The sequence below is a fragment of the Onychostoma macrolepis genome, chromosome 08 (assembly GCF_012432095.1).
Source record: "Onychostoma macrolepis isolate SWU-2019 chromosome 08, ASM1243209v1, whole genome shotgun sequence".
NCBI classification, from domain to species: Eukaryota; Metazoa; Chordata; class Actinopteri; order Cypriniformes; family Cyprinidae; genus Onychostoma; species Onychostoma macrolepis.
In genome coordinates this window covers 20,297,616-20,325,574 of record NC_081162.1, presented here as the reverse complement: position 1 = coordinate 20,325,574, position 27,959 = coordinate 20,297,616, and the positions used below count along the sequence as shown (strand labels likewise).

Below are 27,959 nucleotides of genomic sequence, written 5' to 3'. Positions count from 1 at the left end.
ACATATATATATAAATATACATTTATTTATTTACTCATAAAATCAGTTTTCTGAAAGTCAGATGACAAGACTTGCTCCACATTTTGTGCCACAATATTTTTTAAATCATCTTATCCTATTGCTTCGGCACATGTCATTAGGAATAAGACAGAAGGGACATTTTTATTAAGCAAACTTCCTATATTCTACATGTTTTTTGATAAAATAGAATATGTTTTAGGATATGAATACACTGTAGTACAAGATTACTGGCAAACAATTCACAAATATGTACATTTTCATTATTTATAACAGCTATTTATAAATTTGCGATGTCAAATAATGACTCTTAGTAGTTTGTCAAGATTTTGATTCTTCAAAAGGACAGAATGAGGCTGAGTAAAGTATAAATGCTGTACTGTTAAGATTATAATAGTAAAACGGATGTTGCATGGTTGTTCTTTTCAAAATTTCATCAATGTTCTCTTTTAGTAGGGTAAAATTCAGTTGCAGTAGTGGTTTATGTAAGATGACAATGTTACCAGCACCTCAGCTTCAATTCTAGCTGAAATTCACTGATCAGGTTGCGGTTATGAGGTTTCATGGCTTGTGGGATACGTTCCTGAGTGTGGACAGACATGCCCACAATAAAAACCTCTCGTGTCAGAGAACTATTGCTGAAACTTTGAAAAGCGAATGAAGCTGCCCAGTTCAGCTGCTTGTAAACTTTAAACAAATGTGATAATATTGTCCATAAATGGACGAGAACGAATCTTGGAACACTTGTTGTGGATTTCTTTAAGCCTCCATGACACAGATCTACTTCCATTCACTGAACTGGTAACCTTATAATAATCACTCTAAAATAAACTTCAAATAGATGGTACAGAATTGTTCAGAAACACTTGTTCAATTATATTGTACTGGACAATTTTAGATTAGTGGAGCGCTCTTGATTTGAGGTTATTTAAAAACAGAGGGAGTCACACCAGAGGTTTCAAGCCACATAGGCTGCAATGAGTCTGTTACCTTTAACTCCATCTTAACTTGGCCTTCATACACCGGGAGAACTCAGTGGACATTCAGAAGAAGCTGGAATCCTAGATGATTATCAAGTGACTGGAGATGGAGGTGGAAGGATTCTTCTAATTGTGGTGGTTCCAGTTCTTCCTCTGTTCCTCCTCCTCCTTGTTAATGTGGCTCGGGTGGTGGTGGTGGCGCTGTAACAAGCTTAGGTCAGGACAGCTCGGATTTGCTGAGGGCTATCGCCAGCTCCAGATCCTCCTGCTCCTGCTGGGTCAGACGAGCCACGCGCTCCCTCTCTTCTCTCTCACTCTCCCGCTTCGCCCACTCTATCATGTCCTCCTCTGTGGGGTACTGCTCCACAGACACACACACACACAAACACCATAACCCCATCAGACACTCCGTCAATGCACCTGCTTGAAGTAATATTTCTCAGTTTTATTAGTCTAATCTAACCATCTAAATGAAGAGGGGTCATGCAACTATTACAGTTAGTTTAAATTATGTTTTGATTAAAATTTACTCACCCTCAGGCCATCCAAGTTGTTGATGAGTTTGTTTCTTAATCGGAGCAGATTTGGAGAAATTTACCATTATATCAGACAAACAAACGAGCAACTTTTCGTTTCACAAGATGTTAACTGATGGACTGCAGTCGTGTGGATTATCGTGATGTTTTTATCAGCTGTTTGGACTCTTATTCTGACGGCACCCATTCGCTGAAGATAATCCACTGGTGAGCAAGTGATGTAATGCTAAATTTCTCCAAATCTGTTCCGATGAAGGAACAACCTCATCTACATCTTGGCTGGCCTGATGGTGAGGAAATATTTAGCTAATTTTCATTTTTGGGTGAACTTTTTTTTTTTTATCCTACAACATACATAACAGTCTGTTAAACATTACAGTTTTATGTAACTAAATAAATGAGATACATTTAATTTAATCTATTTAAAGGAATAGCTCAAGAATACTTAAATCATTTCAAATGTTACACATTTTATTTATTTGTCTTTCTATATTTTTTATTTCTGGATGAACTATTCCATTAAATTAATTGAATATCATTTAAATTATATTTAAAATTACACATTTTATTTATTTATGTCTATCTATACCTTTTCATTAATTTTGTATTATTGGGTGAACTATTCCTTTAAGTATTGTTTGGGCAATGTCAACATCACCAAAGCAGTTAATCCCTATCAAATAGGGAACAAATGTGGAAGCAATAAGGGAGAGAAAAAAAAACTGATAATGTGGTACAGCTACTGACACAGGAGGATGAGAGATACAAGATGTGTGCCATGATGCAATCCTTAAAGCCTTTCAGCTAACATTGGCTCACAAGCCTGCTGACACATGAGACTTCATATCAAATCACTCAAAAAATGCAAATATAGTCACTCACATGTTGTTTAAATGAACTCTGTGGATCACAAAATTAGAAGTTATTTAAAAAGTTCTACTTTGGGTTTGAAATGTTACAAAGAAATGAGAAATAATGACTAATGAATAATAAAATGATGAAATTGTTTATGATGTACTCATGTGTCAAGGCCTGGATTGCTCATAAAGCCCATCATGCTGAACATGCAGGTATTTCACACAGATGTGAAGGTGTGGACAACCATGGATGGAGAGATGTAATCTCAACAGTTAGCTGGTAAGCATCTCAACACACAGAACACCAGACCAAGACAACTTGACATGACAACAAAAATAAAATCACAAGATGCCTCTCCTGAGGTCTTCTTCATTAGCAAAAAGTCATTTTAAAATATATGAGAATTGTCATTATAAAGCTTAATTTATTTGATGCATCATCTAATAAAGAAAGCTCACAGTGGGAAAATCAGAGAACAGAAGCTCTTTAATTTTAAATTTTAAAAAAATGGTAATACAGAAAGGAGCCAGTAAGTGCTGTCAGCACCCTAGCTGATTAATATATTAGGCAAATTTTATGTATAAAAACAAAACAGACTGCATCTCTTCTTAAAAAAAAACAAAAAAAAAAACATCATGGGACGTAGGTGGAACCAGGAAGTGCTCTACCAGTGAATGGGAAGGAGCAGCCCAATAAGACAGATGGACACAGTGATTAGTTCGTGCAGTGTAAAGGTAAGATAGGGCAAATCAGTCAACCAAGGTACGGCAGGCAATGAACGTGCAAGATGGAATCAAGCCTCAACCAATGGTGGAGAACATGACAAAAGAACACAGGGGTAAACTGAAAACAGCCAATAGCAAGCAGCCCTATCTCTCCTTCCACAGCCAATGAGAACTTAGGCGTGATGTTAGGCATGTTGTGATGTCATAAATATGTAGTTTTAAATACATTCTTTTTTGTAACTTAGCTTAACAGAGACATTTTTAACAATTTTTAGTAGAAGCATAAGCCTGGATTTGGAATAGATAAATAATTTCATTAGAAGCTCATTTATATGTACAAATAAACATTACATTAAAAAAATGACAATGTTTTGTGGCTTTTCACAAACTGATTATAAAAGTAGAGTTGTCGGAATATTGATGACAAGTTTTCCTGGAAAGAAATGCAACAAGTAAAAGGCTGGGTGGGGTCAAGAGGTCAAGGCTGCTGCTTGGAGGAGGTGAAATGTCACTACTGGGGGTCAGGAGGGGGAGAGGGGGAGAAGCTCACTTTGTCAAAGCTGGCGAATCGGTTGGGGTCACGTGGGGCTTGGTTGGGTGAGGAAGGGGCGAAGGGGTCTGGTACCGAGTCTTTAGCGGGAAGGGAGGAGAACTCTCCAGAACCCTGAGCCTTGAACAGACCACGCCTCTGAAATGACTCGGACGACTCCGATCGGTGGATGTTGGACCGTTTCCCTTTGAGGGAGATACACAGAAACAAAATGTCTCAAAGTACAACAAATTAGTTTAAAAGGACAACAAAAATGACAATCAATTCATTCTGATAAAACGCTAGCTTACCTGGGGGTGGAGGTGGAGGTCTGGTGGGTGTTCCAGTTTTGGGCGGTAATGCTGGAGGAACATCTGACTGAGTGTCCTCCTTAAATAAGTTCTTGTTTGTACTCGAGTCAAATGGATCGCTGCCATTAGACTGAAATGCAAAGGAGAAGTTCAACAGCTGCAACCCATATTCAGCTTGATTTAAATCATGTGGGTAAACTGACTTGTAACAGAGTTGGCATACTGGGCTTCTGTTTACGTTAAAAAAAGATCCTTACCTTTGCTAAGCTGCTAAAGTCTGCAAAACCTCCTCCAAAAGTCTCATTGCCAAATACTGCAGCAAAGGGATCTGAAACAAAGTAATGTACACAAACAGAATATATTTAACACATATTTTGGATAGTTCTTGATAGTTCATGAGCATCATCAACCCCAAAGTAGGCAGTTACAAACCGGAGCAAAAAGTAAGGATGTGAAAAAATGCAAAGTAAACAAAAAACTGAGAATGAATTATAATCAGTTGACTCAGGAATTCAATATAAAATGACTCCGTAATGTAGGGCTATTTATTTTTTGATAAAATAAATCAACATTCAAATAAAAACCAAGTTGTATAGAAAATTAAATTGCACATAAGGCAGTTTTTATATCAACATTAATGATATAATTATGTTTCTAGTCCAGTTTGTTGTTGAAATATAAACATTTAAATAGTGGCTGTCATAGTTTTCATGATAGATTTATTAATGTATTAACATTCATTAAATAATGAAACAAAATGAATATCAAATTTAGTCCATATATTTAGCAAAATGCTTCTCTGTAGAGCTATTTTTTCTAGAGAGCTATGAAGCTTTCCTGAGGTAAATGTAACGTTACGTGTCATTGTTTCAAAGCAATTTCACTGACGTTTTTCCGTGGTTGAAACACAGATTGAGTGATTAGATGAGACATTTCAGTTAGTTGTTGTTTCTTTGAACACCCACTGATGTTCACATTTTTTTCACACTCTACCAGTAAACAGGAAAACGTTACAGTGTTCTGTTATGCCACATTAAGGAGTATAAAAAGAGCACTTATTGTTTGAATTCTGTGATACAATTGACAGAATTTGTAAGCTAAGCTTTGTTTCATGTCAATAGTAAGTTTATTGTGATTATTGCATGTCACACAAGCTACAAATAATGTTTTCTGAAGTTTTGTTCGTGTATCAACAGAAAACAGTATAGACTAAAGGATCAATCTTAGGATTTAAAGGGTTAGTTCATCCAAAATGAAAATTCTGTCATTAATTACGGACCCTCATGTCGTTCAAAACCCGTAAGACTTTTATTCATCTTCGAAACACAAATTAAGATATTTTTGATGAAATCTGAGAGATTTCTTAATTTTTGTTCTGAAGATCAACAAAGGTCTTACTGGTTTGGAACGGCATTAGGGCGAGTAATTAATTACAGAATTTTCATTTTTGGGTGAACTATCCTGTTTAAGAACCGATATTGGTTCATCAAAATGAACACGGATTACAATCGTGAAATAAATACTGTTAACCCAGCCTGGTAATGCTTGTTCTACCTGGGTCTGAGTTAGTGGCTACTGTAGTTCCTCCTGGAGCAAAAGGATCATTGGCTGCTGCTGGTCCATCTCTCTGAAAGGAAAAGGAGGAATTCAGCCAAAATTCGTCCAAATATTTTAAATCATGCTAATAAAACACTGTATAACTGCAATTTTAATAATGTGGGACAATTCAAAAGCTTGCTTTAGAGTTTGTACCACAAATAATTAGGTATAAAAAAGCAATTCAAAGTGCATTCAGCAGAATTTACTGGCTGTTGCTTCTGTAAAAATAAAACAAAATCTTACAAACACTATCATAAGTCAAGCATGACAGAAGCTATAAAGTAACAGAACACATCTGAATGAGATTTCAAAGAGAGTTTAGCTCTACAGCACTCACTGCAGGAATATCTGATCCTCCAAATGGGTCGTGTCCTGTGCCAGTCGAGCTAAAGGGATCAGAGTCTCCCAGGGCATCCGTTTTGGGTCCAAACGGATCAGCATCTTGGATGTTACCACTACCGGAAGCAAACGGGTCTGGAGTGACAGCATTACTGGTCCTGGATGTGAATGGATCAGGCTCTTTTGGGCCTGTGGTGGCACTGAATGGATCGGAGGAACTGAAAGGATCTGCTGAGGGGAAAGCAACTGAAGACTGCTTGAAGAAGTTGTCTGCCGCAAATGGGTCTGTGCCTTTAAAAGGGTCCCCGCCAAAAGGATCTGAATAGCAAAACAGCATTTTATGAGCCAAAATGAATTTGTGCAGTCAACTGATATTTTGCAAACACATTGTAAGACAGTAAGCTAATACTTACCTGAAACGTCAACTTTTGAGAAAGGGTCTTCAGTGAATGGATCGCCTGCAAAAATTGGTAAGGTGCAAAAAAAGGTTTTACATTACTTTGCCAGTCAGTCAATTACCTGATGCTTTTATTCAAAGCAACTTATAGTACACTTATCACAAGGACAATCTAGGGCTGCACAATTAATCTTATTAAAACCTTTTTTTTTTTTTTTTTATTAAATAATTTTACTTTGTGTGCAGATCTTACTGTCAGTGAAAGGGTCCGAATGGAAGAAGTCAAGGCCAGGACCACTGGGCGGGTTAGTAACTGGCTGGGCAGCTTCCTTCTTCTCTGGCTCCACAGTTTCCGCCTAGACATTCACAAAACCATTAGCATGAACTTATTTATGATTATGATGAAATTAGGCCTACGCATAATCAGAGTCTAAAACAACGTTCTGACCAGTACTGACAATATGACCACCACACTATTCCAAAAAAAAAAAAAAAAAAAAAAAAAAGTAAAAGGTTAACATGAAGGAAAATAAATAATTAATATCAATTAATATTAAAAATAATTGCAATTACAATATTAAATGGAAATGGTCAACAATGATGATTTGTCATAGTCAATCAACCTTTGGGGTGCTGGTGGTAGGCTGCTCCTCTGCATTTTCCTTCTCTTCCTCTACCTCTGGCTCTGGGTTAGCTTGTGTTGTGCTTTCCTGAAAACAGAGTGGCATAAAAAGGCAGACACACATGAGAACCTATTTGTAATGTAATGCGAGAGTGACATTATAAATGATATACAATAACAGGAAGTGGTTTCTGACCGTGTTCCCCTGAGGCCAGGCCATAGTATTGGGGCTGGCAGTGGATAACCCACTGTTGTAAAGGTCAGAGCTATAAAAGTCAGCTTTAGGCTCTTGCTCCTCTGGGCTGGTGGACGGCTCCTCTGCCTCTGACCCGGGCTGCTCCTCTGTGACTCTGAGCTCCTGCGGCTCATCCACGGACGACTGCTCCTCTTCATCTTGGACTTTGTCCTCTTTGGGTTTCTCCAGCAGCTGTGCTGTGGGTTGAGGCCACTGCAGTTGCTCAGGCTGCTCAAAGGAGGGCACTGTTCCGTTGACGAGCACCGGTTCCTCCAGGATTTTCCACGTAAGCCGTGCAGTCACTTCTCTCTCCTCTGTTTTAAGCTCAGCCAATCGCTTCTGTTCCTACAATAAACCCCATTTAGCATGTGAGATTTCAAACAAGAAAAGTCTAATAGTTGGTGACCAGGAATGGAAATAAAGAAGATAAAGCCAGAACTTTACAAAAGTTGCAAACAAGACAAAAGAAAATACTCAGCGAGAGAAAGCAGAAAACCTTCAGCAGAAAAAAAAAAAATTGGGGATGTGGATGTGTTTTTTTTTTCCTCCATAAAAACGTCACCTCTTTTGCAATTAAAATCAACATATATTTATAAAACAGTTATTTCCAGTTCTAAAATCTGATTAGATGAGCAATGTTTGAAGCCACTAAAAAATGGAAAATATACACACAACTTGCACAATTAAAATGCAATTAATATGCCAAGTTGTATAAAAATCCATATTATATTATTCATTATCATCATCAATTATTATTATTATTATTATTATCCCTACATATGACAAGTGGTTTGGAGAATAGATGGATGGAATGAATGAATGATAATAACTTAAAGTGCCCTATTATGGATTTTTGAAAATTACCTTTCATGCAGTGTGTAACACAAGTGAATGAAAACATCCTGCAAAGTTTTAAATCTGAAAGTGCACTGTGTATAAAGTTATTGTCTCTCAAAAGAAAGAGTCAACTCTGAATCATTTAAACGAGTCATTTTTAAAACAAATCCCAAGCCGTCAACATGAAACATTAGCATATTGCCCGCGCACACCTGGGAAAACTTGAACCCCCCTCCCAAACAACGTAGTGGATTCCTGCGGATAGAATCATGTCGAGAAGACGCTGTGCTCTGCACTATGAGGGTAAATCCATTTATTTTTACCCTCGGATTTGAAAATGCTAATTCATTATTTGCCACCAGATGCACTTTTGGAGCGGTAAAAATAGCTGTTTCTCTGGTAACGGCTGTAAACAAAGCAGCACTGTGCTCACAAACGCTGCTTTATCAGGCATTACAGGCATGACGAAATGGAAACGAAATCAATGAATCGGACCAATCACCGCAGATTAGCATCACGCAAAGGAGGGGTTTGGAAAAATGAATCATTGAGCGAATCGTTTGGGAGTCATTGAGCAAATAAGGTAAAAACGAATACAATGAAAGTTATTTTTTTAACCTTGCATGCATGTCAACCTGTTGTTGAGGACTCCCAAAACCAAAATATGATCCTTTCATAACCCATAATAGGGGCACTTTAATAATCAATAACCCTATTATTATTATTATCAACATCATCAAAATTAGTTTTTATTATTTGTGAAAAAAGTGAAAGTAAGTGCTGTTGCCAAAAAAATGGAGATATTTCTTTAGCTCAGGTAAAATCACTGTAAAACATGACTTTGAGGAAAAAGCAGGATATAATGTGTATATTCATCAATAAAAAGAAGACCTCAGGAACAGTTGATGCAGATAAGATACAGAAACAGATAAAAAGCTCACTAACCTGAGCAATCTGTGTGTGGGATTCTTTAACAGCATCCTCAAGGGGGCAGAGTTGAGCACGGGCAGACTGAACTTTCTCTCCCAGCTGACGCGTCTCCTCCTGCAATTGGAGCAGCTCTTCTCGGGCTCTGGTCAACTCTTCCTCATAGTCACCGATTCTCTGCTCCTGCTCGCAGTGCTCCACCTGCAATGACTGGATCTGAACACACATACACACAGAGACAGGTGAAAAAGAGCAGAAAGTAGAATAAAAGATCCGAGATCAGTTTACTTGTGGCTTTTAAAGGAACGTTAGTGAGAATGCATTTATATGCATTCAAATGGACTAAGGCCCCCGTTTACACTAGTGCGTTTTCACTGGCGTTTCTGCTGCATTTCAGAAACGATCTCTGTCTACACTACACAACTGAAAACGTATGTCACATGACCATTCATGCAGGTACAACCATAGATATGTTTAGGTAGATGCCTATTATTTAGATGGCGGATGCGTCTACGTGCTTGGAGCGGTCGAATGGGGAATCTACCCGTACATATCTATGGGTACAACAATGAGCATGATGTAATTGTAACGGTCGTCAAGGATACGCAGAGCGAATGTGGGCAGCCACGCCATCGTTTTCAAAACTCTCCATTTTGGTCCATTTACACTGAAACACAACCCTGGTTTGTCTCCATTTTTGACCTTGAAAACACCGGAGTAGTGTAAACGATAGCATAACCATAACAAAAAAGTTATGCGTTTTAAAACGAAAATGCACTAGTGAAATAGTGTGAATTCTGCTGGACTGTGTCTCCCTTTCTCTTCCACTCTTTTCTTTCTCTCGTCACATACAAATCTGAATATGAAAACGTCATGCAAAATAGCATGTGAGACTAAGACTGGTACATCCAAGATTCATTCAAAATAGCATGCAAAAGTGCTCAATCATGTAATGTTTTAAGTGGATTTTTAAAATCAGTGTATACGTTTTGGGTTGATATTGCCCACAATACACACAGGCTTCATTTCTCTCTCTCTCTCTCCCCCCGTGTCTGTCTCATACCAGTTGGCTTTCCTGGCTGCATTGTTGCTGTATGAGTCTGAGCTGCTCCTCTAGAGAGTGTTTCTGCTCGTCCAGCCTCTCCAGCTTCTCCTGCACCTCCTGTCGCTCTGCCTGCAGACGGCTCAGCTCCTCCGAGCCCTTCTGAACCTCCTCCTGCAGGTCCTGAGAGAGAGAGAGAGAGAAAGAGTGTGAGTTTGTGTTGAGAGGCCTTTCAACACATCTTTATCGGACTAATAATAAACAGGACTTCATCAACACTGAAAACAGTGCAGAGAGCTCATGCAGCTCTTAAAGTAAAGATAAAAAGCACTAGGGGGCAAGAAGATACTGAGATAGTGTGTAAACCAGTTATAATGGCACATCAGTCAGCAAAGCCAAAGTAAACACAAATGAAATCGGATAGACTGCAATTAAGTGCTCAAAAGTAACACAATGGCTTCATGGATAGAATCAGCTCATCCTCAAGCACAGAAATGACACCTTCGCTTTCACACAGCACAGCAGCTTTCACTTCTTAACAGCTGTTCCCTCACAGAAGTGAAAAGAACATTATAAAATACAAAACAAATTCAATTCTGATCCTTGTAAAAACGGAAAGGAAAAGAATCAGGAAACAGAAAGCATTAACAAAGAAAACTCTAATGTTAGCCTTATGTAGCCAGACTTTTGAGCATCAATTATGGCCCTGTCCAGAGTGGCACACTTAAAGTGGACTTGCGGTTTCATGGCCTTCACTTTTGTGTGTCCATGAAATTAACAAGGCCACAGAATGTCCCATTGGACGTTTTGTGATTTGTCTTCATGGCCACCATGCAGCCTTATGCCGAACCTACAATAACGCAGACTTCAGAGCTGAATATTACCCATCAGCCCATGAGGGAAAAGTGTAGACACGTAGGAGGGCTGTGAGGCCCGCGGGTGCTATCTGGAAATGGGCCATAAAGTCTGGTCCACACTGCAGATTATTCTGGCCAAGAGCTGCCCACTTAAACAGGAAGGGAATGTCTGAACATGTTAAGCAACCAACAAATTAGTTCTGATTTCGTGCTATTTAAGGGCAGGTTTATTAGAAATAGTTTATACCATAATAAAAGTAAAAAAATAAACCTAAAAACAACACTTTATTTTAGTGCCATTTTTACAAGTTACATATACTTATTATAGTAATAACAGTAAATTATGCATAATTACATGGAACTAACCTAATCTTAACCCTAACTATATAGTATGTTATTAATAAATATTACTCAGTACTTAATTATATAATTACACTGTAACAAGGACACCATAAAATAAAGTTCTAAACATAATAAGAATATAAATAAAACAAGTATAATAATATAGCTGACATATCTGAGAATACAAAGCAAAAACAAAAATAAATAAATAAATAAATAAATATTCATATACACAACTGGTTCAGTTCATTAAAATCAACTGAACTGAAAGAAATACACTATTGTTCAAATGTCTCTTACATTCACCAAGGCTGCATTTTTAAAAAATTTAAAAAAATACAGTAAAAATAGTACTCTTGTGAAATATTACAATTTTAAATAACTTTTCTATTTTAATATGTTAAAATGTAATTTATTCCTTTGATGGCAAAGCTGAATCTTCAGCAGCCATTAATCCAGTCTTCAGTGCCACGTTATCCTTCAGAAATCATTCTAATATGCTGATTTATTACATTTCTTAATATTATCAATGTTGAAAACAGTTGTGCTGCTTACAATTTTGGTGTAATTGTAAATGATACATATTATTCAGGATTCTTTGTTAAAAAAAAAAAAACAGCAATTATTTGGAATAGAAGTCTTTTGCAACAATATACATTTCTTTACCATCTTTTTATTTTTTTTTTACAAATTAATGTATCTTTGCTAACAAAAGTATTCATTTCTAAATAAAATTTAAAATAATCATACTGGCCCTGAACCTTTGATTGGTAGTGTAATTATTACATTTTAGACATTTAACAAAATGAGGAGTCCTAATGTTCTATTTTTGTGTGCAGTAATGGTTGGCAGGTTAAACCCGAGGCAGAACCTTCTCTAACATATACAGTAACCTATAAGAACTACAATGAAAATACAGAATATCTGACAGTACAAAAGCAAAGGTTAGATACTGACGACTAAGGAAAAAAGCTAATAAATTTGTCAAATATAAGAGGAGAACCAGATAAGAAAAGGACCTACAATGATGACAAAAGACAAACATGTCATTTCCACTGTCATTTCCTTTTCACCTTGCGGTGCTGTGAGAACGCTGGGTGACTGTGACTGAGTGGGTCCTAAAAATAACAGGTCTACAGCAGCAGAACTGAATAACCGCTCGCGGTGAAGATGGAAACCTTCACACGTCTAACGCACAAACGTCTCCTCGTCCAATCAGAGGCTGCGCTGGGAGCCGACAGCCCCCGAAATAGAATCTATTCATCATCCCAGGGTTTAAACACAGCGGAGGCTCAAACTAAAACTCAGCACACATTCATATTTAATTATTCAGCGCCTGGAGCTGCCTACCAGCACTGAGTGTTTCAAGGCTAATCCATTAAGAGCCTAAACAAATACTGATTACATTCATAATTTGTGAGAGGCCCTTGCCTCTGATAGCTTACAATATCGATTTTTTAATTCTCTTAATGTTGCACTTTCGCACAGGTGAGATCGTTAAGCAGTACTTATTTTCTTTGAGAGGGCAACTTATAAGCCATATGGGCATTTTTGGTTTAATGGACATCAACTGAACTGCCCTATTAAGACTGCAGTAAGAGAGAGACCCATTTTAATTAAGTTATTCATACAGGTAAGAGATCACAAGTGTCATGGGCACATTTTCAGATTCAAAAAAGAAAAGAAAACAGCAAATCAGCATGATAAGTGGCCTTGTTTGATGACAGGAAAGGAGAACCCTAGAGAGCAGGACCAGCTGTGCTATCAGTATGCCATCTAATATCCATATGCACATACACTCATCAGGCTTCTCTTCCTGTGTGCCTACATGTGCGCACACACACACACACTATTGTTTTTCTGGCTCATTAGCCATCCATCTGTCAATAAATTCTAAGACTAGTGTTGGCATGATTCGTGTTTTTAAATAAATGACCACATATTAAAAGACTAACATGAACATCTCTGAATCTGTACCTGGCATCTAATTCAGCAGTCTAGAGCATCTTCCAGTCTACAAAACGGCTAATTTTCAGCTACACACACAGGAAATTAAATTATCACACAGTGGGAGAGAGCGAGTGAGAGGGAAGGAGGGAGATCAGATCACGATGGAAATTACAAACACCAAATTTATGAGTCAGGAAGCCAGTGCAGATACAGTATAGACCTTGAAATTCTTTCTACTCTGCTGACAGGCAGTGAGGAGAGAACCGATCCACGATGAGCAGAGTGGACAGACAGATGATAGGAAGGACAAAATAGACAGACAGGAAGGGAGCCTTTGGAAAACAGCTGGCTTCAGTTTTCCGTTATTGATCCAATAAGTGGTCAGTAAACTCTAGACATTATAATGTAGAAATAACTTTTAGCTGCCTTTAAACAACTTATATATAAAAGATTCAAAATAAAAATATAGAAATAATAGCTGCCTTTCGACAAGTAATATAACAAATGGTTCAGTATAAAATAAAAAACAGAAATATTAGCTGCCTTTAAACGACGAACACAATGTATAAAACTAATAGAAATAAAAAAGGATAAAATAAAAATTAGCTGCTTTAAAAAAAAAAAAAAAAACTAATATAAATTATTAAAAATTAAATAATAAAATAAAAATCTTTAACATAGCCATTTTTCTTTTTTTAATAAAAATTATTCAAAAATAAAATGCAATAAAAATTCTTTCAGTACATTGTGAATTGTTAAGCTATCGGTCTATGCATGCACGTCTGAATGTCTCCGTCAGGATCACCAGTCAAATAAAAAAAAACAGCAAATTTATTTCCATTCAATTTTAAAATCACACATACCTGGACTTCACTGTTCCTCTGTCGTATAGTTTCCTCCCTCTCTTTGATGTCCTGTTCCACCACGCTCTTCTCCCTGAAAGACCAGCACAGACATGAGTATTTAATCACAGTGGCGACGGCGGGTACAGACAGCCAACCGCCTGGAACAGGATGGACAGCATCTCCCTCCAGCACCATCTCTGCATCTGCTGCTGGAGCTTGTATGTGGGAGAGAAGAGAGGCTGTCCGTGAGTGAGTGTGTCAGAGCTGCACATGAGCAGATGGTTTTCTGAACGTCAGGAAGAACGGGAGGAGGGAAGCATAGAGAAAGAGAGAGAGAGAGAGATGGGGGATGTGGGGTTGGAATACATTAGAGGTGTTTTCACTCATCACAGTATCTGCATCTTCACCTTCAGGTCATTCAGGTTAGCAAACAAATCTATAACAACTACATACATTAGACCAATACATTAATTGTCTGATGTCTAGCTAGAGTCGATAAGACTTAATAATGATAATTGTAATTTATTCCTGTGATGGCAAAGCTAAATTTTCAGCAGCCATTACTCCAGTCCTCAGTGCCACATGATCATTCAGAAATCTTTCTAATAAGCTGATTTGGTGCTCAAGAAACATTCTTATTACTATCATATAGGGGTGTCCCCGAATAGTCGATGATTCGATGCTTCGATTCGAGGAGCCTGATTCGACTCCCAATCTCACAGTCGAATATTCGCGGGGTGTTATGATCATGCCATTTTGGCTATATGGGGGTGCTCAAGGTCTGATTTCACATAGAACTAAGGCTTTCTCCCAATAAGTTAATATACAGCCTATTATGATAATGCTGTAAATTAGAATCTGAAAAGAAAAAAAGCTTTAAATAAATATTTTAACGTGCGTGAATAAATCCAACCACCCCTATAAATTTAAGTTTCACTTTCCATAATCCGTGACCGACAGAGGAGCATCTTGGCGGCAAGGATTTAAAACTTTAACAAGACTCAAACTGACGCAGAGTGAAAGACTGGATTTTCTTTCTTTTTTTTTTATTTCAAAACATTTCAGCCGGTTTATATATATCGTGTATATATTATTTATCTCGTATAAGATGCATTTGGTTGAGTCGCTGCAGTAAAGCGCTTTATTATTATCTATTCAGTGCGCAGCGCGAGCAGGACAAACAACTATGCAGAATAGTAATAACTATGACTGGGACTGTCATATACACATAACATTATAATGAGAACACTATTATAATAAAACGCTGTGAATTTTTAGAGTTTAGTTCCCGTGTTTCTGCATGTTGTTGCGTCAAGGACGCGTCCACAAAAGGAGTTCAGAGCCGCGCAGACACGTTCATGCATTGGGGCGTTTTGTGCATATAGCCTATAAGTTGTTATATTAACATTATTATATAATTATGTTGTATAAATAATGAAGCGTATTTTATATGAGATAAATGAGTTAAATCCCATTGATTTAAAAACCTTCTATCAAATGATTAATTCTACTGGTCATTCAGCACGCGCAGCTCAAAACAGAAATGCAGAATAGTAATAACTGTCATATACATAACGTTATAATGAGAGCACTATTGTAAAAAATGTTGTGAATTCTTAGGGTTTCAAAACATAAAACATTATTCACGTTTGTATCTGCGAGGCGTTACACATTTTCCCTGTGTGTTAATGTCAGTATTGATGACTGTCGAATGTCTGACTTGACTCTTGGTAATGTATTTCGCCCCCCGCCCCCAAACATATGATTCGACTATCGGCAAGATTCGAAAATTCCAATTCGACTATGAAAATCCTTAGTCGGGGACACCCCTACTATCATATGTACTGTATATACATTTATACTGTAATGCATATACACCTTAGAAACTGCTACTCTAGTGCACTGCTACACGTTTCATAGGGTGTTTTATGATATTCTAGTGTTGCTATGCAGTTGCCAGGGTGTTCTGAATGGTTGCTTAATCTGATGCCCAAAAATGGCCCAACTCAAAAGAGTAAATGGGAAAAGTCTTATAATTTTGCAAAGTAATAGCACATCTCTTTTCAACAAAACCTAAGCTACAAGCTAAAGTACTAGTAATACATGCTGGCACCACCAATTATTAGAATTTTATGCCAAAAGTACAAGCTATATAGAGAATCAACCTGGGATTCAGAGTACAATGTTGATTTTTCATGGTACTCATCTTTTAAGGTTCAAACCAGTCACCTTTTGGCTACTAGCCCATTTTTTAACTACTACGCCACACCATCCATGTATAATGTGGGGAAAAAAACACTTTGTTAAACGCATTTGCATGTTAAATCCATTTCATTACCAAGCATCATCTTAAAGCGTTCTAGTGTGAAAGCATATTTATCTTAGTCACAGGTCACGCTGTGAAAACTCATTTGCTAGAAAATAACAAATAAAATTGGTTTATGATGATGCTGGAATGTTTCTTTATGTGGAATCTCTCTAAGGTTATGAGGCTAGCGAGCTAGCAAGAGTAAAACGGAAAGATTAGAAAAGGAATAGAAAGAAAAATCCCTTATAAAAGAGTTGAATAACAAATCTTTCTCAAAAAGATTCAGAGCACCTTTCCTAGATTAGGCTGAACTGTATTAAGCTCTGACTCAACATTTCCTCCCAGATTCTCACACAGTGAGTTCATGCTACAGTCTTCCCAGCAACAGAGAAACTCACAAGGATCTGACCAAGAGTCAAACGCACACACTGTGAGTCAGAGACTCCCAGGAGAGAGAGAGAGAGAGAGAGAGAGAGAGAAGGAGAAAACAAGAAAACAGAAAGACTAAAATGGGATATATAAATAATACAGGCTCTTGAGCAGCCCGGATCAGCCAAAAACAACATAGCGCAAGTCGTCCAAACAGCCTGTAATTACTTTTTTTTTATAAAGAGGGCGTGGCTTGTTCTTACCTGTCACCTGAGGTCGCCCGTTGCCGTGGAGATTTAAGGCAATCCCTAACCGCACGCATCATTTTAGCAACAAACAACAGCCCATCGTACACAATCTTTCTGTTTTCTATCCTTTCTGCTGATCTTCTTCTGCTCTTTCCATTTCAGGCAGACACATTACTTCTCACTTACTCTTTATCTTGTGCACTTTCCATGAAGGAGGAAGTGAGAAGTGCTAGAACTGCTGTGAGAGTGAGTGTGCTAGGAGCTGACAGGTAGGTGACTGTATCTGCTTTTACTCAAACTTTGTAAACCAGAGATGGAGAGAAAACCAGAGGTGGGGGCATCTTCCTCTTTCAGTGTTTGTGTAAACGAGAGCTCCACCTCTCCTCTGTGGGGTGGTGACTCCCATCACAAGGAGTGTTAACTTCTCTGGAGAATTATTGCATACAGGAAGTGATTTAAGGGCTTGTATATGCCACCCACACACGTGTTGTATTCAGTATTATTACTATTCTCCTCTGTCCTACAAATATTTAATTACGAATGATTAGTTCAAACGAGAATGATTTATTCACCTTCATGTCCTTCCAAACCAATGTGACTTAATTCTGAGAACTACAAAACATGATTTATTTAAAAAAAAATAAAAAAATAAAACGTAGTAGTCTATATTACTCCTGTTCTATTTTCCAAGCATTCTGGAGCGAGACTGTTTGAGGAATAGACCAAAATTTGTTGTATGATTGTGAACGATTCACTCTTTCATATGAATCAACTGAATCAGTTCAGAGATATATTGATCAGTGAATAATGATTTAAATTACAGCCAGTTCCTGACACAATCATTGCCATATGGCTCCAAAATACTTGGAACATTGCATAATAGTTATTAACTAAATATTTTAATAAAAACTTTATGAATTAAAATAAATATTTGATGGAAGACTTAAAATATATAAATAAATAAATAAATAAGTAAAATCAGAAATGCTTCCTTGGCAACTAACTGAAATTAAAATGACTAAAACTGAAAACTAAAACTCAAAATATAAAAATAAAACCCAATTAAATTTTTTTTTATAAATACTATATAAAATAACACTGGTTTGAACCATTTTTATGGTGATTTTTTGTCATTTTAGAGCTTGACAGCACCAGTCCACATTCACTGAAATATTATATTGAAAAAAGCAGCTAGTATATTCTTCAAAAACTCACTTTTTGTTTTCCAAGAAATCCATATAGGTTTGGAACAACATGAGAATGACACAATTGTAAAAATGTTCTTTTTTGGATGAACTTTGGCTTGGAAATAAGCCATTTTCTAAATACTGTCTGTGGGTGAAGACAATCTAATTCAGCTTGAGATGACCTTGCAAGTTATGATGACAGAGTGAACAACATTAAGTAATGAGATACTCATTAAAGAAAGCATTCATCAGTTCAAGTGCATCTGTCATGACCTGAGGACAGATTTGGGTGCACTGACACACTGAGATTACGGTCAGACCCATACTTCTGCTTTTGTGGTTTCATAATCTTCTGTGCACCTGTGTGAGGGCATTGTGTGGAAAATACAAATACACACTAAATTAAAACAGATGGCCAGATGGTTTAATAAAAAAAAGAGAATGGAGAGTACTGTATGCTAAATATATAATGAATAATAAAGACTTATAGACTAGATCAGGGGTGTCAAACTCATTTTCACTGAGGGCCACTTCAACATTATGGCTGCGATCAAAGGCCCGGTTGTAACTGTAAGAGTGTACAAATGTTACCAATCCTTAACATATTGTTGAATAACTGTCTCTTTATTTTATTATTAGCTACTTATTTAAGTTACAAATATTGTATATGCATTTGCATAGATCTAAAAATATATGTTATTGTTCTGTGTTATTTTAAAATAAATCATTTTAATTTATCCGGTTAAGAAATCCACATTACTCCATAAATCAAAGTAAATAACAAAGACAATATCATCAAACACAAGTCATTACATTAACTTTGTTAAAAACTTTTTTGTTACATTTGTGGTACAACCAATAATTGTGCGCTGCTAAAAACCTGTGACAGATATGGCATTTAAAAAGTGAGCCCGGTCTCATGAAAATGCATATCAATGCTTAAAGTAGAAAAAAAGAAGTGGCCATACTCAACCCCACTCCCCCAACCAAAAATAAATAAATAAATATAAATACAAACTAAAAGTACTAAAAAAGTACTTTTTTAATTTTCATAGTTCGCAATGAATGTATATAGTGCCACAATAACTAAATGAATGAATGAATTAAATAAATAATAATTGTTTGCTATTCAATTTTTTCATGATACACTGTTGTAAAGCAGTTTGTAGAAATGAACATTTCTGCATTACATTTAGTAGTTTACAGCACTTTTAATAAAAAAATAAAAAAATTGCACAAGTCAATCTGCGATACCAAACAGGAACACAGGGGGACGCCAAAAGACCACTAAACGAGCTACCTTGACCTGACTGTTCCAGAATTACTAAACCACTGACTACTGCGTAATCTAAAACACCTTCACCCAGCATCCAGTATAAAACACTCGTGCTTATAAGCCAAATAGCTTGCTTAAGTTTTATTTATTTTTACTGACATCTGTACTCGAGTAGCCTACTGTTATCTCCGCCATCTCTGATGAAATCGGCTGTTTTGAACTTACTGTTTGAATGCATTCACTTTCTGGATCCTCAGACATTCCAGGAGTTTACCAGCTGATCTGATTGCAAAAAAACTGCTTCTTTTTATTTTTATAATGTATTGTTTTCGTTAAAATTTACTGATTCAAATGAGTAATTATTTTTCTACTCAGCACTAGGGTGACTATAGACCTGGCTATAGATCTGTTTCAGGACAGTAGATGTGATTTTACTGGACAATGCGGCACACGTGCGAGACAGATAGGTACATTTGTACTGTTATGGTATGTAAATACCGATTTACATTCGTTGGCATATGCGCCAATTTATGTTTCTGCCACTGGATGCCCACACTCCAGGTTGCGCTTATGGCAACATTAAATTCAGGAGAGAAGATCATTTTTGAGCACACACACATGTAATGTCTGACCGATAGAGAGCGTGTCCGTTTTCTGTGAGAGTGAATGGGAATCCACCTGCGAGCAGAGAGATTTGCGCTCGCACATTTGATGCGCTCTTGCAGGCTATAATGCGCTCTGGACATTTGTCATTAAAATTACTCCATAGAAAAAGGAGAAGAAAGTCATGTCTGAAAGCTTAATAGATTAGATAATAATAACCCATAACCCATAATTACTTACTTCATGTATGAATATCCATGGGTCTACAAGACATATGTTAAGTTCAGGACTGAGATTTTACACTAGGTATCTTGTGGATATGTGGGGAGAGGAAAGTAAGATCGGTAACTCACTTCTGTAGGTCCATGATTTCATTAGTGAGCGAGTCCAGCTCTTTAATTGCAGAGAAATCGGCAGCCTGTACTGCGGCAGCATTGTTCTGTTAGAACAAAAAAGAAATTAAATATCATTAAAAGAAGGTGGAAATCCGTCACACATAATTTATATTTAAAAACATTAATCTAACATACACTACCATTCAAAAGTTTGCAGCAACTTTTGAACAACTTTTACTCAGCAAGGAGGATGCATTAAAGTGATAAAAAGTGATAGTAAAGACATCTGTAATGTTACAAAAGATTTATATTTTAAATAAAATGCTGTTATTTTAAGCTTTCTATTCATCAAAAAATCCTGAAGAAAAAAAATGGACCAAGGTTCCGCAAAAATATTACGCAGCACAACTGTTTTCAACATTGTTTTTACAGCACCAAATTAGCATATTAGTACGATTACTGAAAAATCATATGACATTGAAGACTGGATAATGGCTGATAATTCAGCTTTGGCATCACAGAAAAAATACATTGTAAAATATATTTTAAAATAGAAAATGATTATTTTAAATGTGAATAATATTTCATAATATTCATATTTTTTTTTACTGTTTTTTAAATAAAATAAAATAAATAAAATAAATGCAGCCTTGGTGACCATAAGAAACTTGTGAGAAAAAAGTCCTTCTGACCCCAAACCTTTGCACCGCAGCGTATAAAAGAAACAGACTTACAAAAGAAAGACAGCAGCAAGCTAGAAAAAAGATAAAATCTCAAAGGATTCAGGAATTGGTATGAAAGAACAATAACAACAAAAACCTAGAATCTTCCATTTTTTCAACAACAACAAAGATCTACACCTATGGTTCAACAAGCAGTATACCTGTCGTGCCAGTCTATCAGAAGGAGGGATCATTTCCGTGGAGAGTGTCTGGGGTGGGTCTATTCCCTTTGACATCTTCTGATTGATTAGATATAGAGCTAATGCAAACTGATCTCGGTTCAGCTTCCCGATGTCGCCTATATCACAAAGCTCCCTACAGAAACAGGCACAAAAAAAGTAAGCTAAAGTAACATTACAATACAAATCCATACAGTTTTAGGGTTTACAAGATTAGATCTAATCAGTGCTGTATGAGAATTTATGGAAAATTCAACCAATAACAGAAATTTAAATCCAAGCAATGGCATCTCACCAAATGCGGGCCAAAGTGGCAGATGGCAAACCAGTCTTTAGAAATATATCTCGGACCTCAGCACCAGATACCAAGCCATCCATGTCACTGTCTGTCTTGGTGAATAAGTCATCATATTTGGCTTTCTCTGCTGGAGATACCACCCACTGCACGCATACAAACACACATGGTTTGTTAATGAAGCTCTGCGACATTTTCAAAATACACTTGCAGCAAGAATCATTCATAACATCTAAATTAACAATAAGTTGGCGGTATAAAGCCAAGCGAACCCAGTCAGAATGTCACCTGTGGTGGTGTAGGTTTTGCTGGCAGTGTTTTAGATCCAGAGTGGGCAGGGTCTCTCTCTTTATGCTGTGCTGGTGATGGTAGGAGGGACATCACAGGAGGCGTGGCTATTTTTTTCCGTTTTGATGGTGGAATCAGAGCGGCAGGCAGAGACATGGGAACTGGCTCGGACTCCAGGGCTCTGTATACCAAATACATGGCCTAAAACACACAAACACACACAGAGAACATATTAATGACAAACACTGGATAAACTAGCTTCTTAGGTTATAAAACAAGTCTTCAAGTATAGAATCAGTGTAGTGTAAAAGGCAGTTTTTGTACAAAAAGGAAACAAGATTTATTGCATCAAACATCTGAATTCATGGCATTTTCATGAAAGCCTGAACTAAGTAAAAAACAGGGTGAAGCCAAGATGAAATATAAATATACAAATACGAATAAGCCATTTATGAGTTTAAAAAACAGTGACTTAAGTTTGTGATAGACGTAACTAATAAAACAAAGTAATGTTTTCCTTTATGATAGCAGAACCAAACAGAAACATGGGAACAGCCATAACAGTGTTAGTTGCAGCTTAGACTTGTTTAGATTAGTTTTAGTTAACAATAATAAAGCCATTCAAGATCGTTTTAACATTTCAAAATTTTAACTGAAAAAAGCAGAAATAAAATATAAATATTATATATATATATATATATATATATATATAAACTTAAAGGAAAATTAAAAATGTTGCCATGGCTAACCGAACAATAAAATCTCTGTTTAAGTATTAGTTTTACTAAAATGAAACTGAAATAACAATTTAAGGCTAAATAGAGAAAACAAAAATAGAAAAAGCACATAAAAATCTCAAAACTTTCAAATAAAGTTACATTTAAAAATAAAAATATACAATTAAAGCTAATTTAAAATATTAATAATATTATAATAGAATTCAAATAACACTAAAACAACACTGCTTTATCTAAACAATAAATTATGTTTGAGGTCACAGAACTCACCACAGCAAACTCATCTTTGTCCAGCATGCCATCTCTGTCAATGTCACTGAGCTCCCAAACCTAGAACAGAATTAAATACTTGTGGGATGGACAATTTAGCAAAACTTTAGGTTTTTGTTTGTTTTTGCCTTTTAAAAGTCCTCAATACTTTCAAAATGCGGCTCAAGAGCACAGCCTGGTGGTCAGGCCTTTACATTAATATAAAAGACAAAGTAAAAGTTGTGTCTCCACACCCTGCATTGCACTAACATTATAAACCTGCTCGCCACTGCGCGTCTTACCCTGCCAAGAACGTCCACAGGGAGTTTAGAATTGAGGAGCACTGGTTTGACCTTGTCGCCCGTAAGCATGCCGCCCGCAGGAGAGAGGCTTTCGAAGATGGTATCGAATTTCAGCTTCTCCTCCGCCTATATGACACGCAAAACACACAAACATTCATAAATGACCAATTAAGCAACTGGTGCATTGAACTGAAAGTCAACCTAATTTATGACTAATTCTAATGACAACATTTATTTAGTAACTTGATTGCTGCTATTGTTGACTGTTGGTGATATCTGACCTTGACAACCCATGGGCAGTCCGTGGGCACGGGGCCAAACTGAAGAGGACTGCTAGTGTCATGCTACACAGGAAACAGAGGAACGGTCATTAACTCACAAGAGACATAAAGCCGTTTCCACCACGTAAGCAAATAAAATCACCAACTCAGCAGCTTTTAAGTCATTGGTAATTATATTGTGAGGGAAGCATGATGTCATTTTGCTGATCTGGTGAAGAGGAAGAGGAAGTTAAGGTCTGACTTACAAACTTTGGGGGAGGGACAGCAGTATTTAAGGTCTTAAGAGACACTTCAAGTCCATTCTGAGCACAAGCCACCAAACGGAGGGCGACAAAAAATTGCTGAGAAGCGACAAACAGACAAATATAGTTGAGAACATATCGCTCAAACAATTTTTATTTACCTTAATATTAATGCTTTTCAAAATACCTGCTTGTTTAGCGAGCCTTTGCGATCTGAATCTGCTAAGTCCCATATCTGTGGAACAAAGAAGAAAATTAGATAGAAGCATAAACAAAAAATGTATGTAACACAGAACACAGTAACACAATAAACTGCAGAAAATCAATACAGCAATATAAAGAAGATAAGTAAATCCTTTTCTATTTAAGTCATCTTGATGTTTCCAGCACTCGCCAATCAATTCACTGATTTGCATTTCCCACACTGCTATATTGAATGCACACTAACTGATGTTACCTTGCCAAGGATCAGGTCTGTAAGGCCAGATCTCTTTAAAAACAAGGCCGCGTCAGCAGCTCCTACACGCCCACTGCTGGACGGATCTACCTGTAGTGGAATAAAGCATACAGCATAAAAATTATTTCATGTTTGGGGTCTGCAAGTTTTTATTTTTTTTTATTTCTGAAAGTCTCTCAAGTCTGCATTTATTTGATCAAAAATACAGTAAAAACTAATTTTATGAAAATGTTAGAATTTAAAATGTCTGTTTTCTATTGGAATATATTTCAAAATGTAATTTGTTCCTGTGATGCAAAGTCGAATTTTCAGCAGCCATTACTCCAGTCTTTAGTGTTACATGATCCCACGGATATAATTTTATGTTGATTTGGTGATCAGGAATCATTTTTATTATTATCAATGCTAAAAACAGTTGCGCTACTAATATTTTTGTTGAACCTTGTTTTTTTTATTCTTTGATGACTAGAAAGTTCAAAAGAACAGCATTTATTATTTTAAATCGAAATCTTATGTAACATCATACAAATTTTTACTGTCGCTTTTGATCAATTTAACCCACCCTTGCTTAATAAAATGATTTCTTTAAATAGCTAATAAATATTACTATCAACAGGTTTTTGCTTCATAACTATAGGATGAGACACAATGGCATTTTTAGTAACATAGTTTGTGCCAAATAAAGTCATAATTCACATTCAAATTATGTAATACTCTAAGTGACTTGTCAAGTATGCAAATCACATCTAACAAGAATAACTAAAGGTGAAGTGTGTTTAAGACATATTTCACAGTATATAGAAGAAATTAGCATCCAAAAATAATCCGAAAAATGAATCAGGACCAATGCACTGCACAAATACTTATCTGGAAAGATTCACTTGAATGAGAAACCAGCAGCAAGATGTTTAAACCACATGCTAGTTCAAACAAGCTGCTTCACTCACCATGTTCTGTTCGGTTTGCAAAAGTCATCACTAATTCATAACGGCATCCTCTTACTGAGAGAAAGACACTTACGGGAGGCAGAAGCCTCAGAGTGCTTTTAGCTCAAACTGACAGTGCGGTAAGGTTAACATTTCTCTTCTTCCGCCAAGTGCTCTATCATGCCAAAGCGAAATATAACAGAAAAAGCTGATTAAATGCTTACCTGTCGATAGTATTTCTCATAGACAGGATTCCCACTTGAAAGCTGCAACGAAATAACACACAACTTGATTAAAATGATTCCGAAGACATTGTTCAATCTCTCTAAAACACGTCAAACTGATAAAACCAGGACATAAATAAGCCAATTAAACAGCGCATTCTTTCTAAACTGTTGACTTTCTTGGCAGCATTGATGCATTCAGACCTCTGAAAAGGAAATGTTAAAGCCATCTGGCAACCAGGTGAACATTTATAAACGATCTCACAATGACTTCAAGCACTCACACACCTTTCCGTATTCAAAGATGTTGATTACACACCCATTCACACATAAACGGAGGCTTTCTTAAGTCGCCTGCCATTCTCTGCACAATATAATCACTGAGCTTTGTTGAGTTGTGATTCACAAAAGTTGGGCAGAGTAATGCACATTTGCGCAGCTGACCGCAAGCCAAACCGTCGACATTGGGTTTAGTCGCGGCCAAAAGGCGAATTTATAACATATGGACGGATCAAGTGAAATCAGACGCATTACGGAGACCAAATCATGATTGTTAAATGGTGTTTTTAGTAAACGTCAACCCCTCTGCCAATCAAAAGCTATTAGGAGCTCATATGATCTTACATATCGGACATCTGCATCACCATGATGCATAAGCATTAAATTGCTTTTCTGGCCATGTTAGATTAAGTTCTGCCAGATCCCAACTGTTTTTTGATTGTAGTTCAACAGCTCTGTCTGTCTCCCATCAGGTGGTTACTGGTGCATGCTAATGTGATGCTGGCACACAATATTCAGCAAAGTGCCACCAAACATTTCCTTGCCCCGCTGAGAAAGGAGTAGGAGTTTTTGTTGTGCTTCTTTAAAAAAAAAAAAAAACTCCAACCACTTTGGCCTTTCAGGCCGTTCTGATTCCAACTCATTTCCTGAAACTTATTCTGGCATGTTCTACTTACAATTACCACGCTCCTACAAAGCAAAGGCTTAGTAAACCATGATTAAACATACAACAAAAAATACAATCAACTAAATCTACAGAATTATATTGGCATCCTAATCTGTCTTTCTGTCATTCTGTCTTTACACTGTAAAGTCAACACACACACAAAAAAAAAAAATACTAAAAGATGCATTTAAACAATTGCAGAAATAATGTGGTGAAATTAAAGCTGCAAATATGAAAATATGAAATATGGATTTTTTTATACAACTTTTTTTTTTTTAATTGAAAAATATAAAATATGAATTTAAAAAAACTAACATTTTGAATATGATTATTCATGGATATCATGAATCATCATTTAATGGTTGTCTTGGATCATTTAATGGTTGTCTTCTCCCTCCTTGCAATATGCCTCAAAAAACCCTATGATCTTGGAATCATAGAAAGCAGAAGAGACCCAAGACATATCAGACATGTCTCTTGCTCTGTCTAAAGTCTTCTTGATGAGATAATGCTGCAATGCATATTTCATGCATGTGTGCCTTGCTTCTAAAACTGAGCACACCATCAGCTGCAAAGTGGTCAACACTACAACCATCCTTGCCATTAAAGAAGTATTATTCTTAAAGCAATAAAAAAAGCAAACACGCAAACTAAAATGAGGAACATTTTAGACCATCAATCTAATCAATGCATGGATCCCTCCAGACTATTAAAACAAACTCTATGCATGTAATGCATATGCTTATGCTTACAGAAGAACAGCTGTATGAGTGTCACTGAAGCCATTTCATTAAAATTTCATAATACACAAAGACCACACCGGAAATAAGTTCACACTTATCTGGTTTGACATTTCTGACTCTTTAAAATGTTATTAAGACAAGTTAATAACCGACTATAACCTTTTTTGAAGGTTAATGATCTGTTTAGCCAGCTAGCGAGTGTCAAAATGCTTTAGCTAGCTGGCTAATTAGTTTACAGACTCTAGATAAGAGGCAAAAAGTTGCTATAGATAGAATAACGAAGTCCACAAAAGTGAAAAATACAACAAAATGACTCCAACAGGATAGTACATGCCATATTTGCATAAAACAACGACTAGTTCCTATTTATTAATACACGAAGAGAGAAAAAGTAAGCTAGCAGTGAAGCAAAACTTCCTGCTGCTTTTCAATGCCTCTAGAAACACCGAGCATGGTTTATTGCACTAAAACACACCAGTAATCCAAACACCAATGTCAGATATAAGTGAAATACGTTTTTAATATTACAACTTGAGTTATTGTGACATAAATTGAAGAAGTATTCGTCAATGCTCCTCTGTTAAGTTTTCATATAGGCAAAGACATATTTAAAAGCACTTTCGCACGTTCATAGCCGAGACACGTAAAAATACAAGCCGATCTAAAAATGTACAGTAACTTTGGATGATCTCATGACATGCAAAAGCTGAAAAAAAATCAATAAACTTTAAACAGCTTAGTTCAACACTGACACACTAAGCTACGCCCTTACGCAAGTCTCTAAAATATCACACTGAAACTTTTTCTCTGCCCAAGCAAATGGCTGAAAACAACTTTAAACAGCTGCGTTCAGATAGCAGGGTGGGATCATTTTCCACCCTAAACTGCCAAAATAAAGTTTAACGGATCTGATAGACGTACGAAACGGGCTGGAAAGTGGTTTGGAGAGCGCTATATTTGTGTAGAAAGGGAGGTTACCTGAGTCAGGGAGAGACTGGCAGCCATAGTGTTTCTGTTCCCACTAGTTCATCCTGCGTTGCGATAGGCAATGGGCAATATAGGGATGCTACAAAACCTGGTACTGGATTACTTG

General features: G+C 36.7%; 1 protein-coding gene across 1 annotated transcript; it reads right to left on the bottom strand.

Moving 5' to 3' along the window:
* Positions 1-4: 4 nt before the first annotated feature.
* On the bottom strand, positions 5-27,931 carry eps15 (epidermal growth factor receptor pathway substrate 15). Its single transcript, XM_058784227.1, has 25 exons — positions 27,845-27,931; positions 25,178-25,219; positions 24,028-24,117; positions 23,758-23,805; positions 23,574-23,669; positions 23,329-23,391; positions 23,048-23,173; positions 22,767-22,826; positions 21,760-21,960; positions 21,472-21,617; positions 21,159-21,312; positions 20,294-20,379; positions 13,968-14,040; positions 9,977-10,138; positions 8,932-9,129; positions 7,111-7,494; positions 6,916-7,002; positions 6,546-6,648; positions 6,309-6,353; positions 5,894-6,213; positions 5,512-5,584; positions 4,215-4,285; positions 3,958-4,087; positions 3,668-3,852; positions 5-1,356 (listed from the first exon to the last, which is right to left on the bottom strand). Exons 1-25 carry the CDS (start codon positions 27,869-27,871, stop codon positions 1,216-1,218), a joined length of 3,111 nt encoding a protein of 1,036 aa, XP_058640210.1. The 5' UTR covers positions 27,872-27,931; the 3' UTR covers positions 5-1,215.
* Positions 27,932-27,959: the final 28 nt, after the last annotated feature.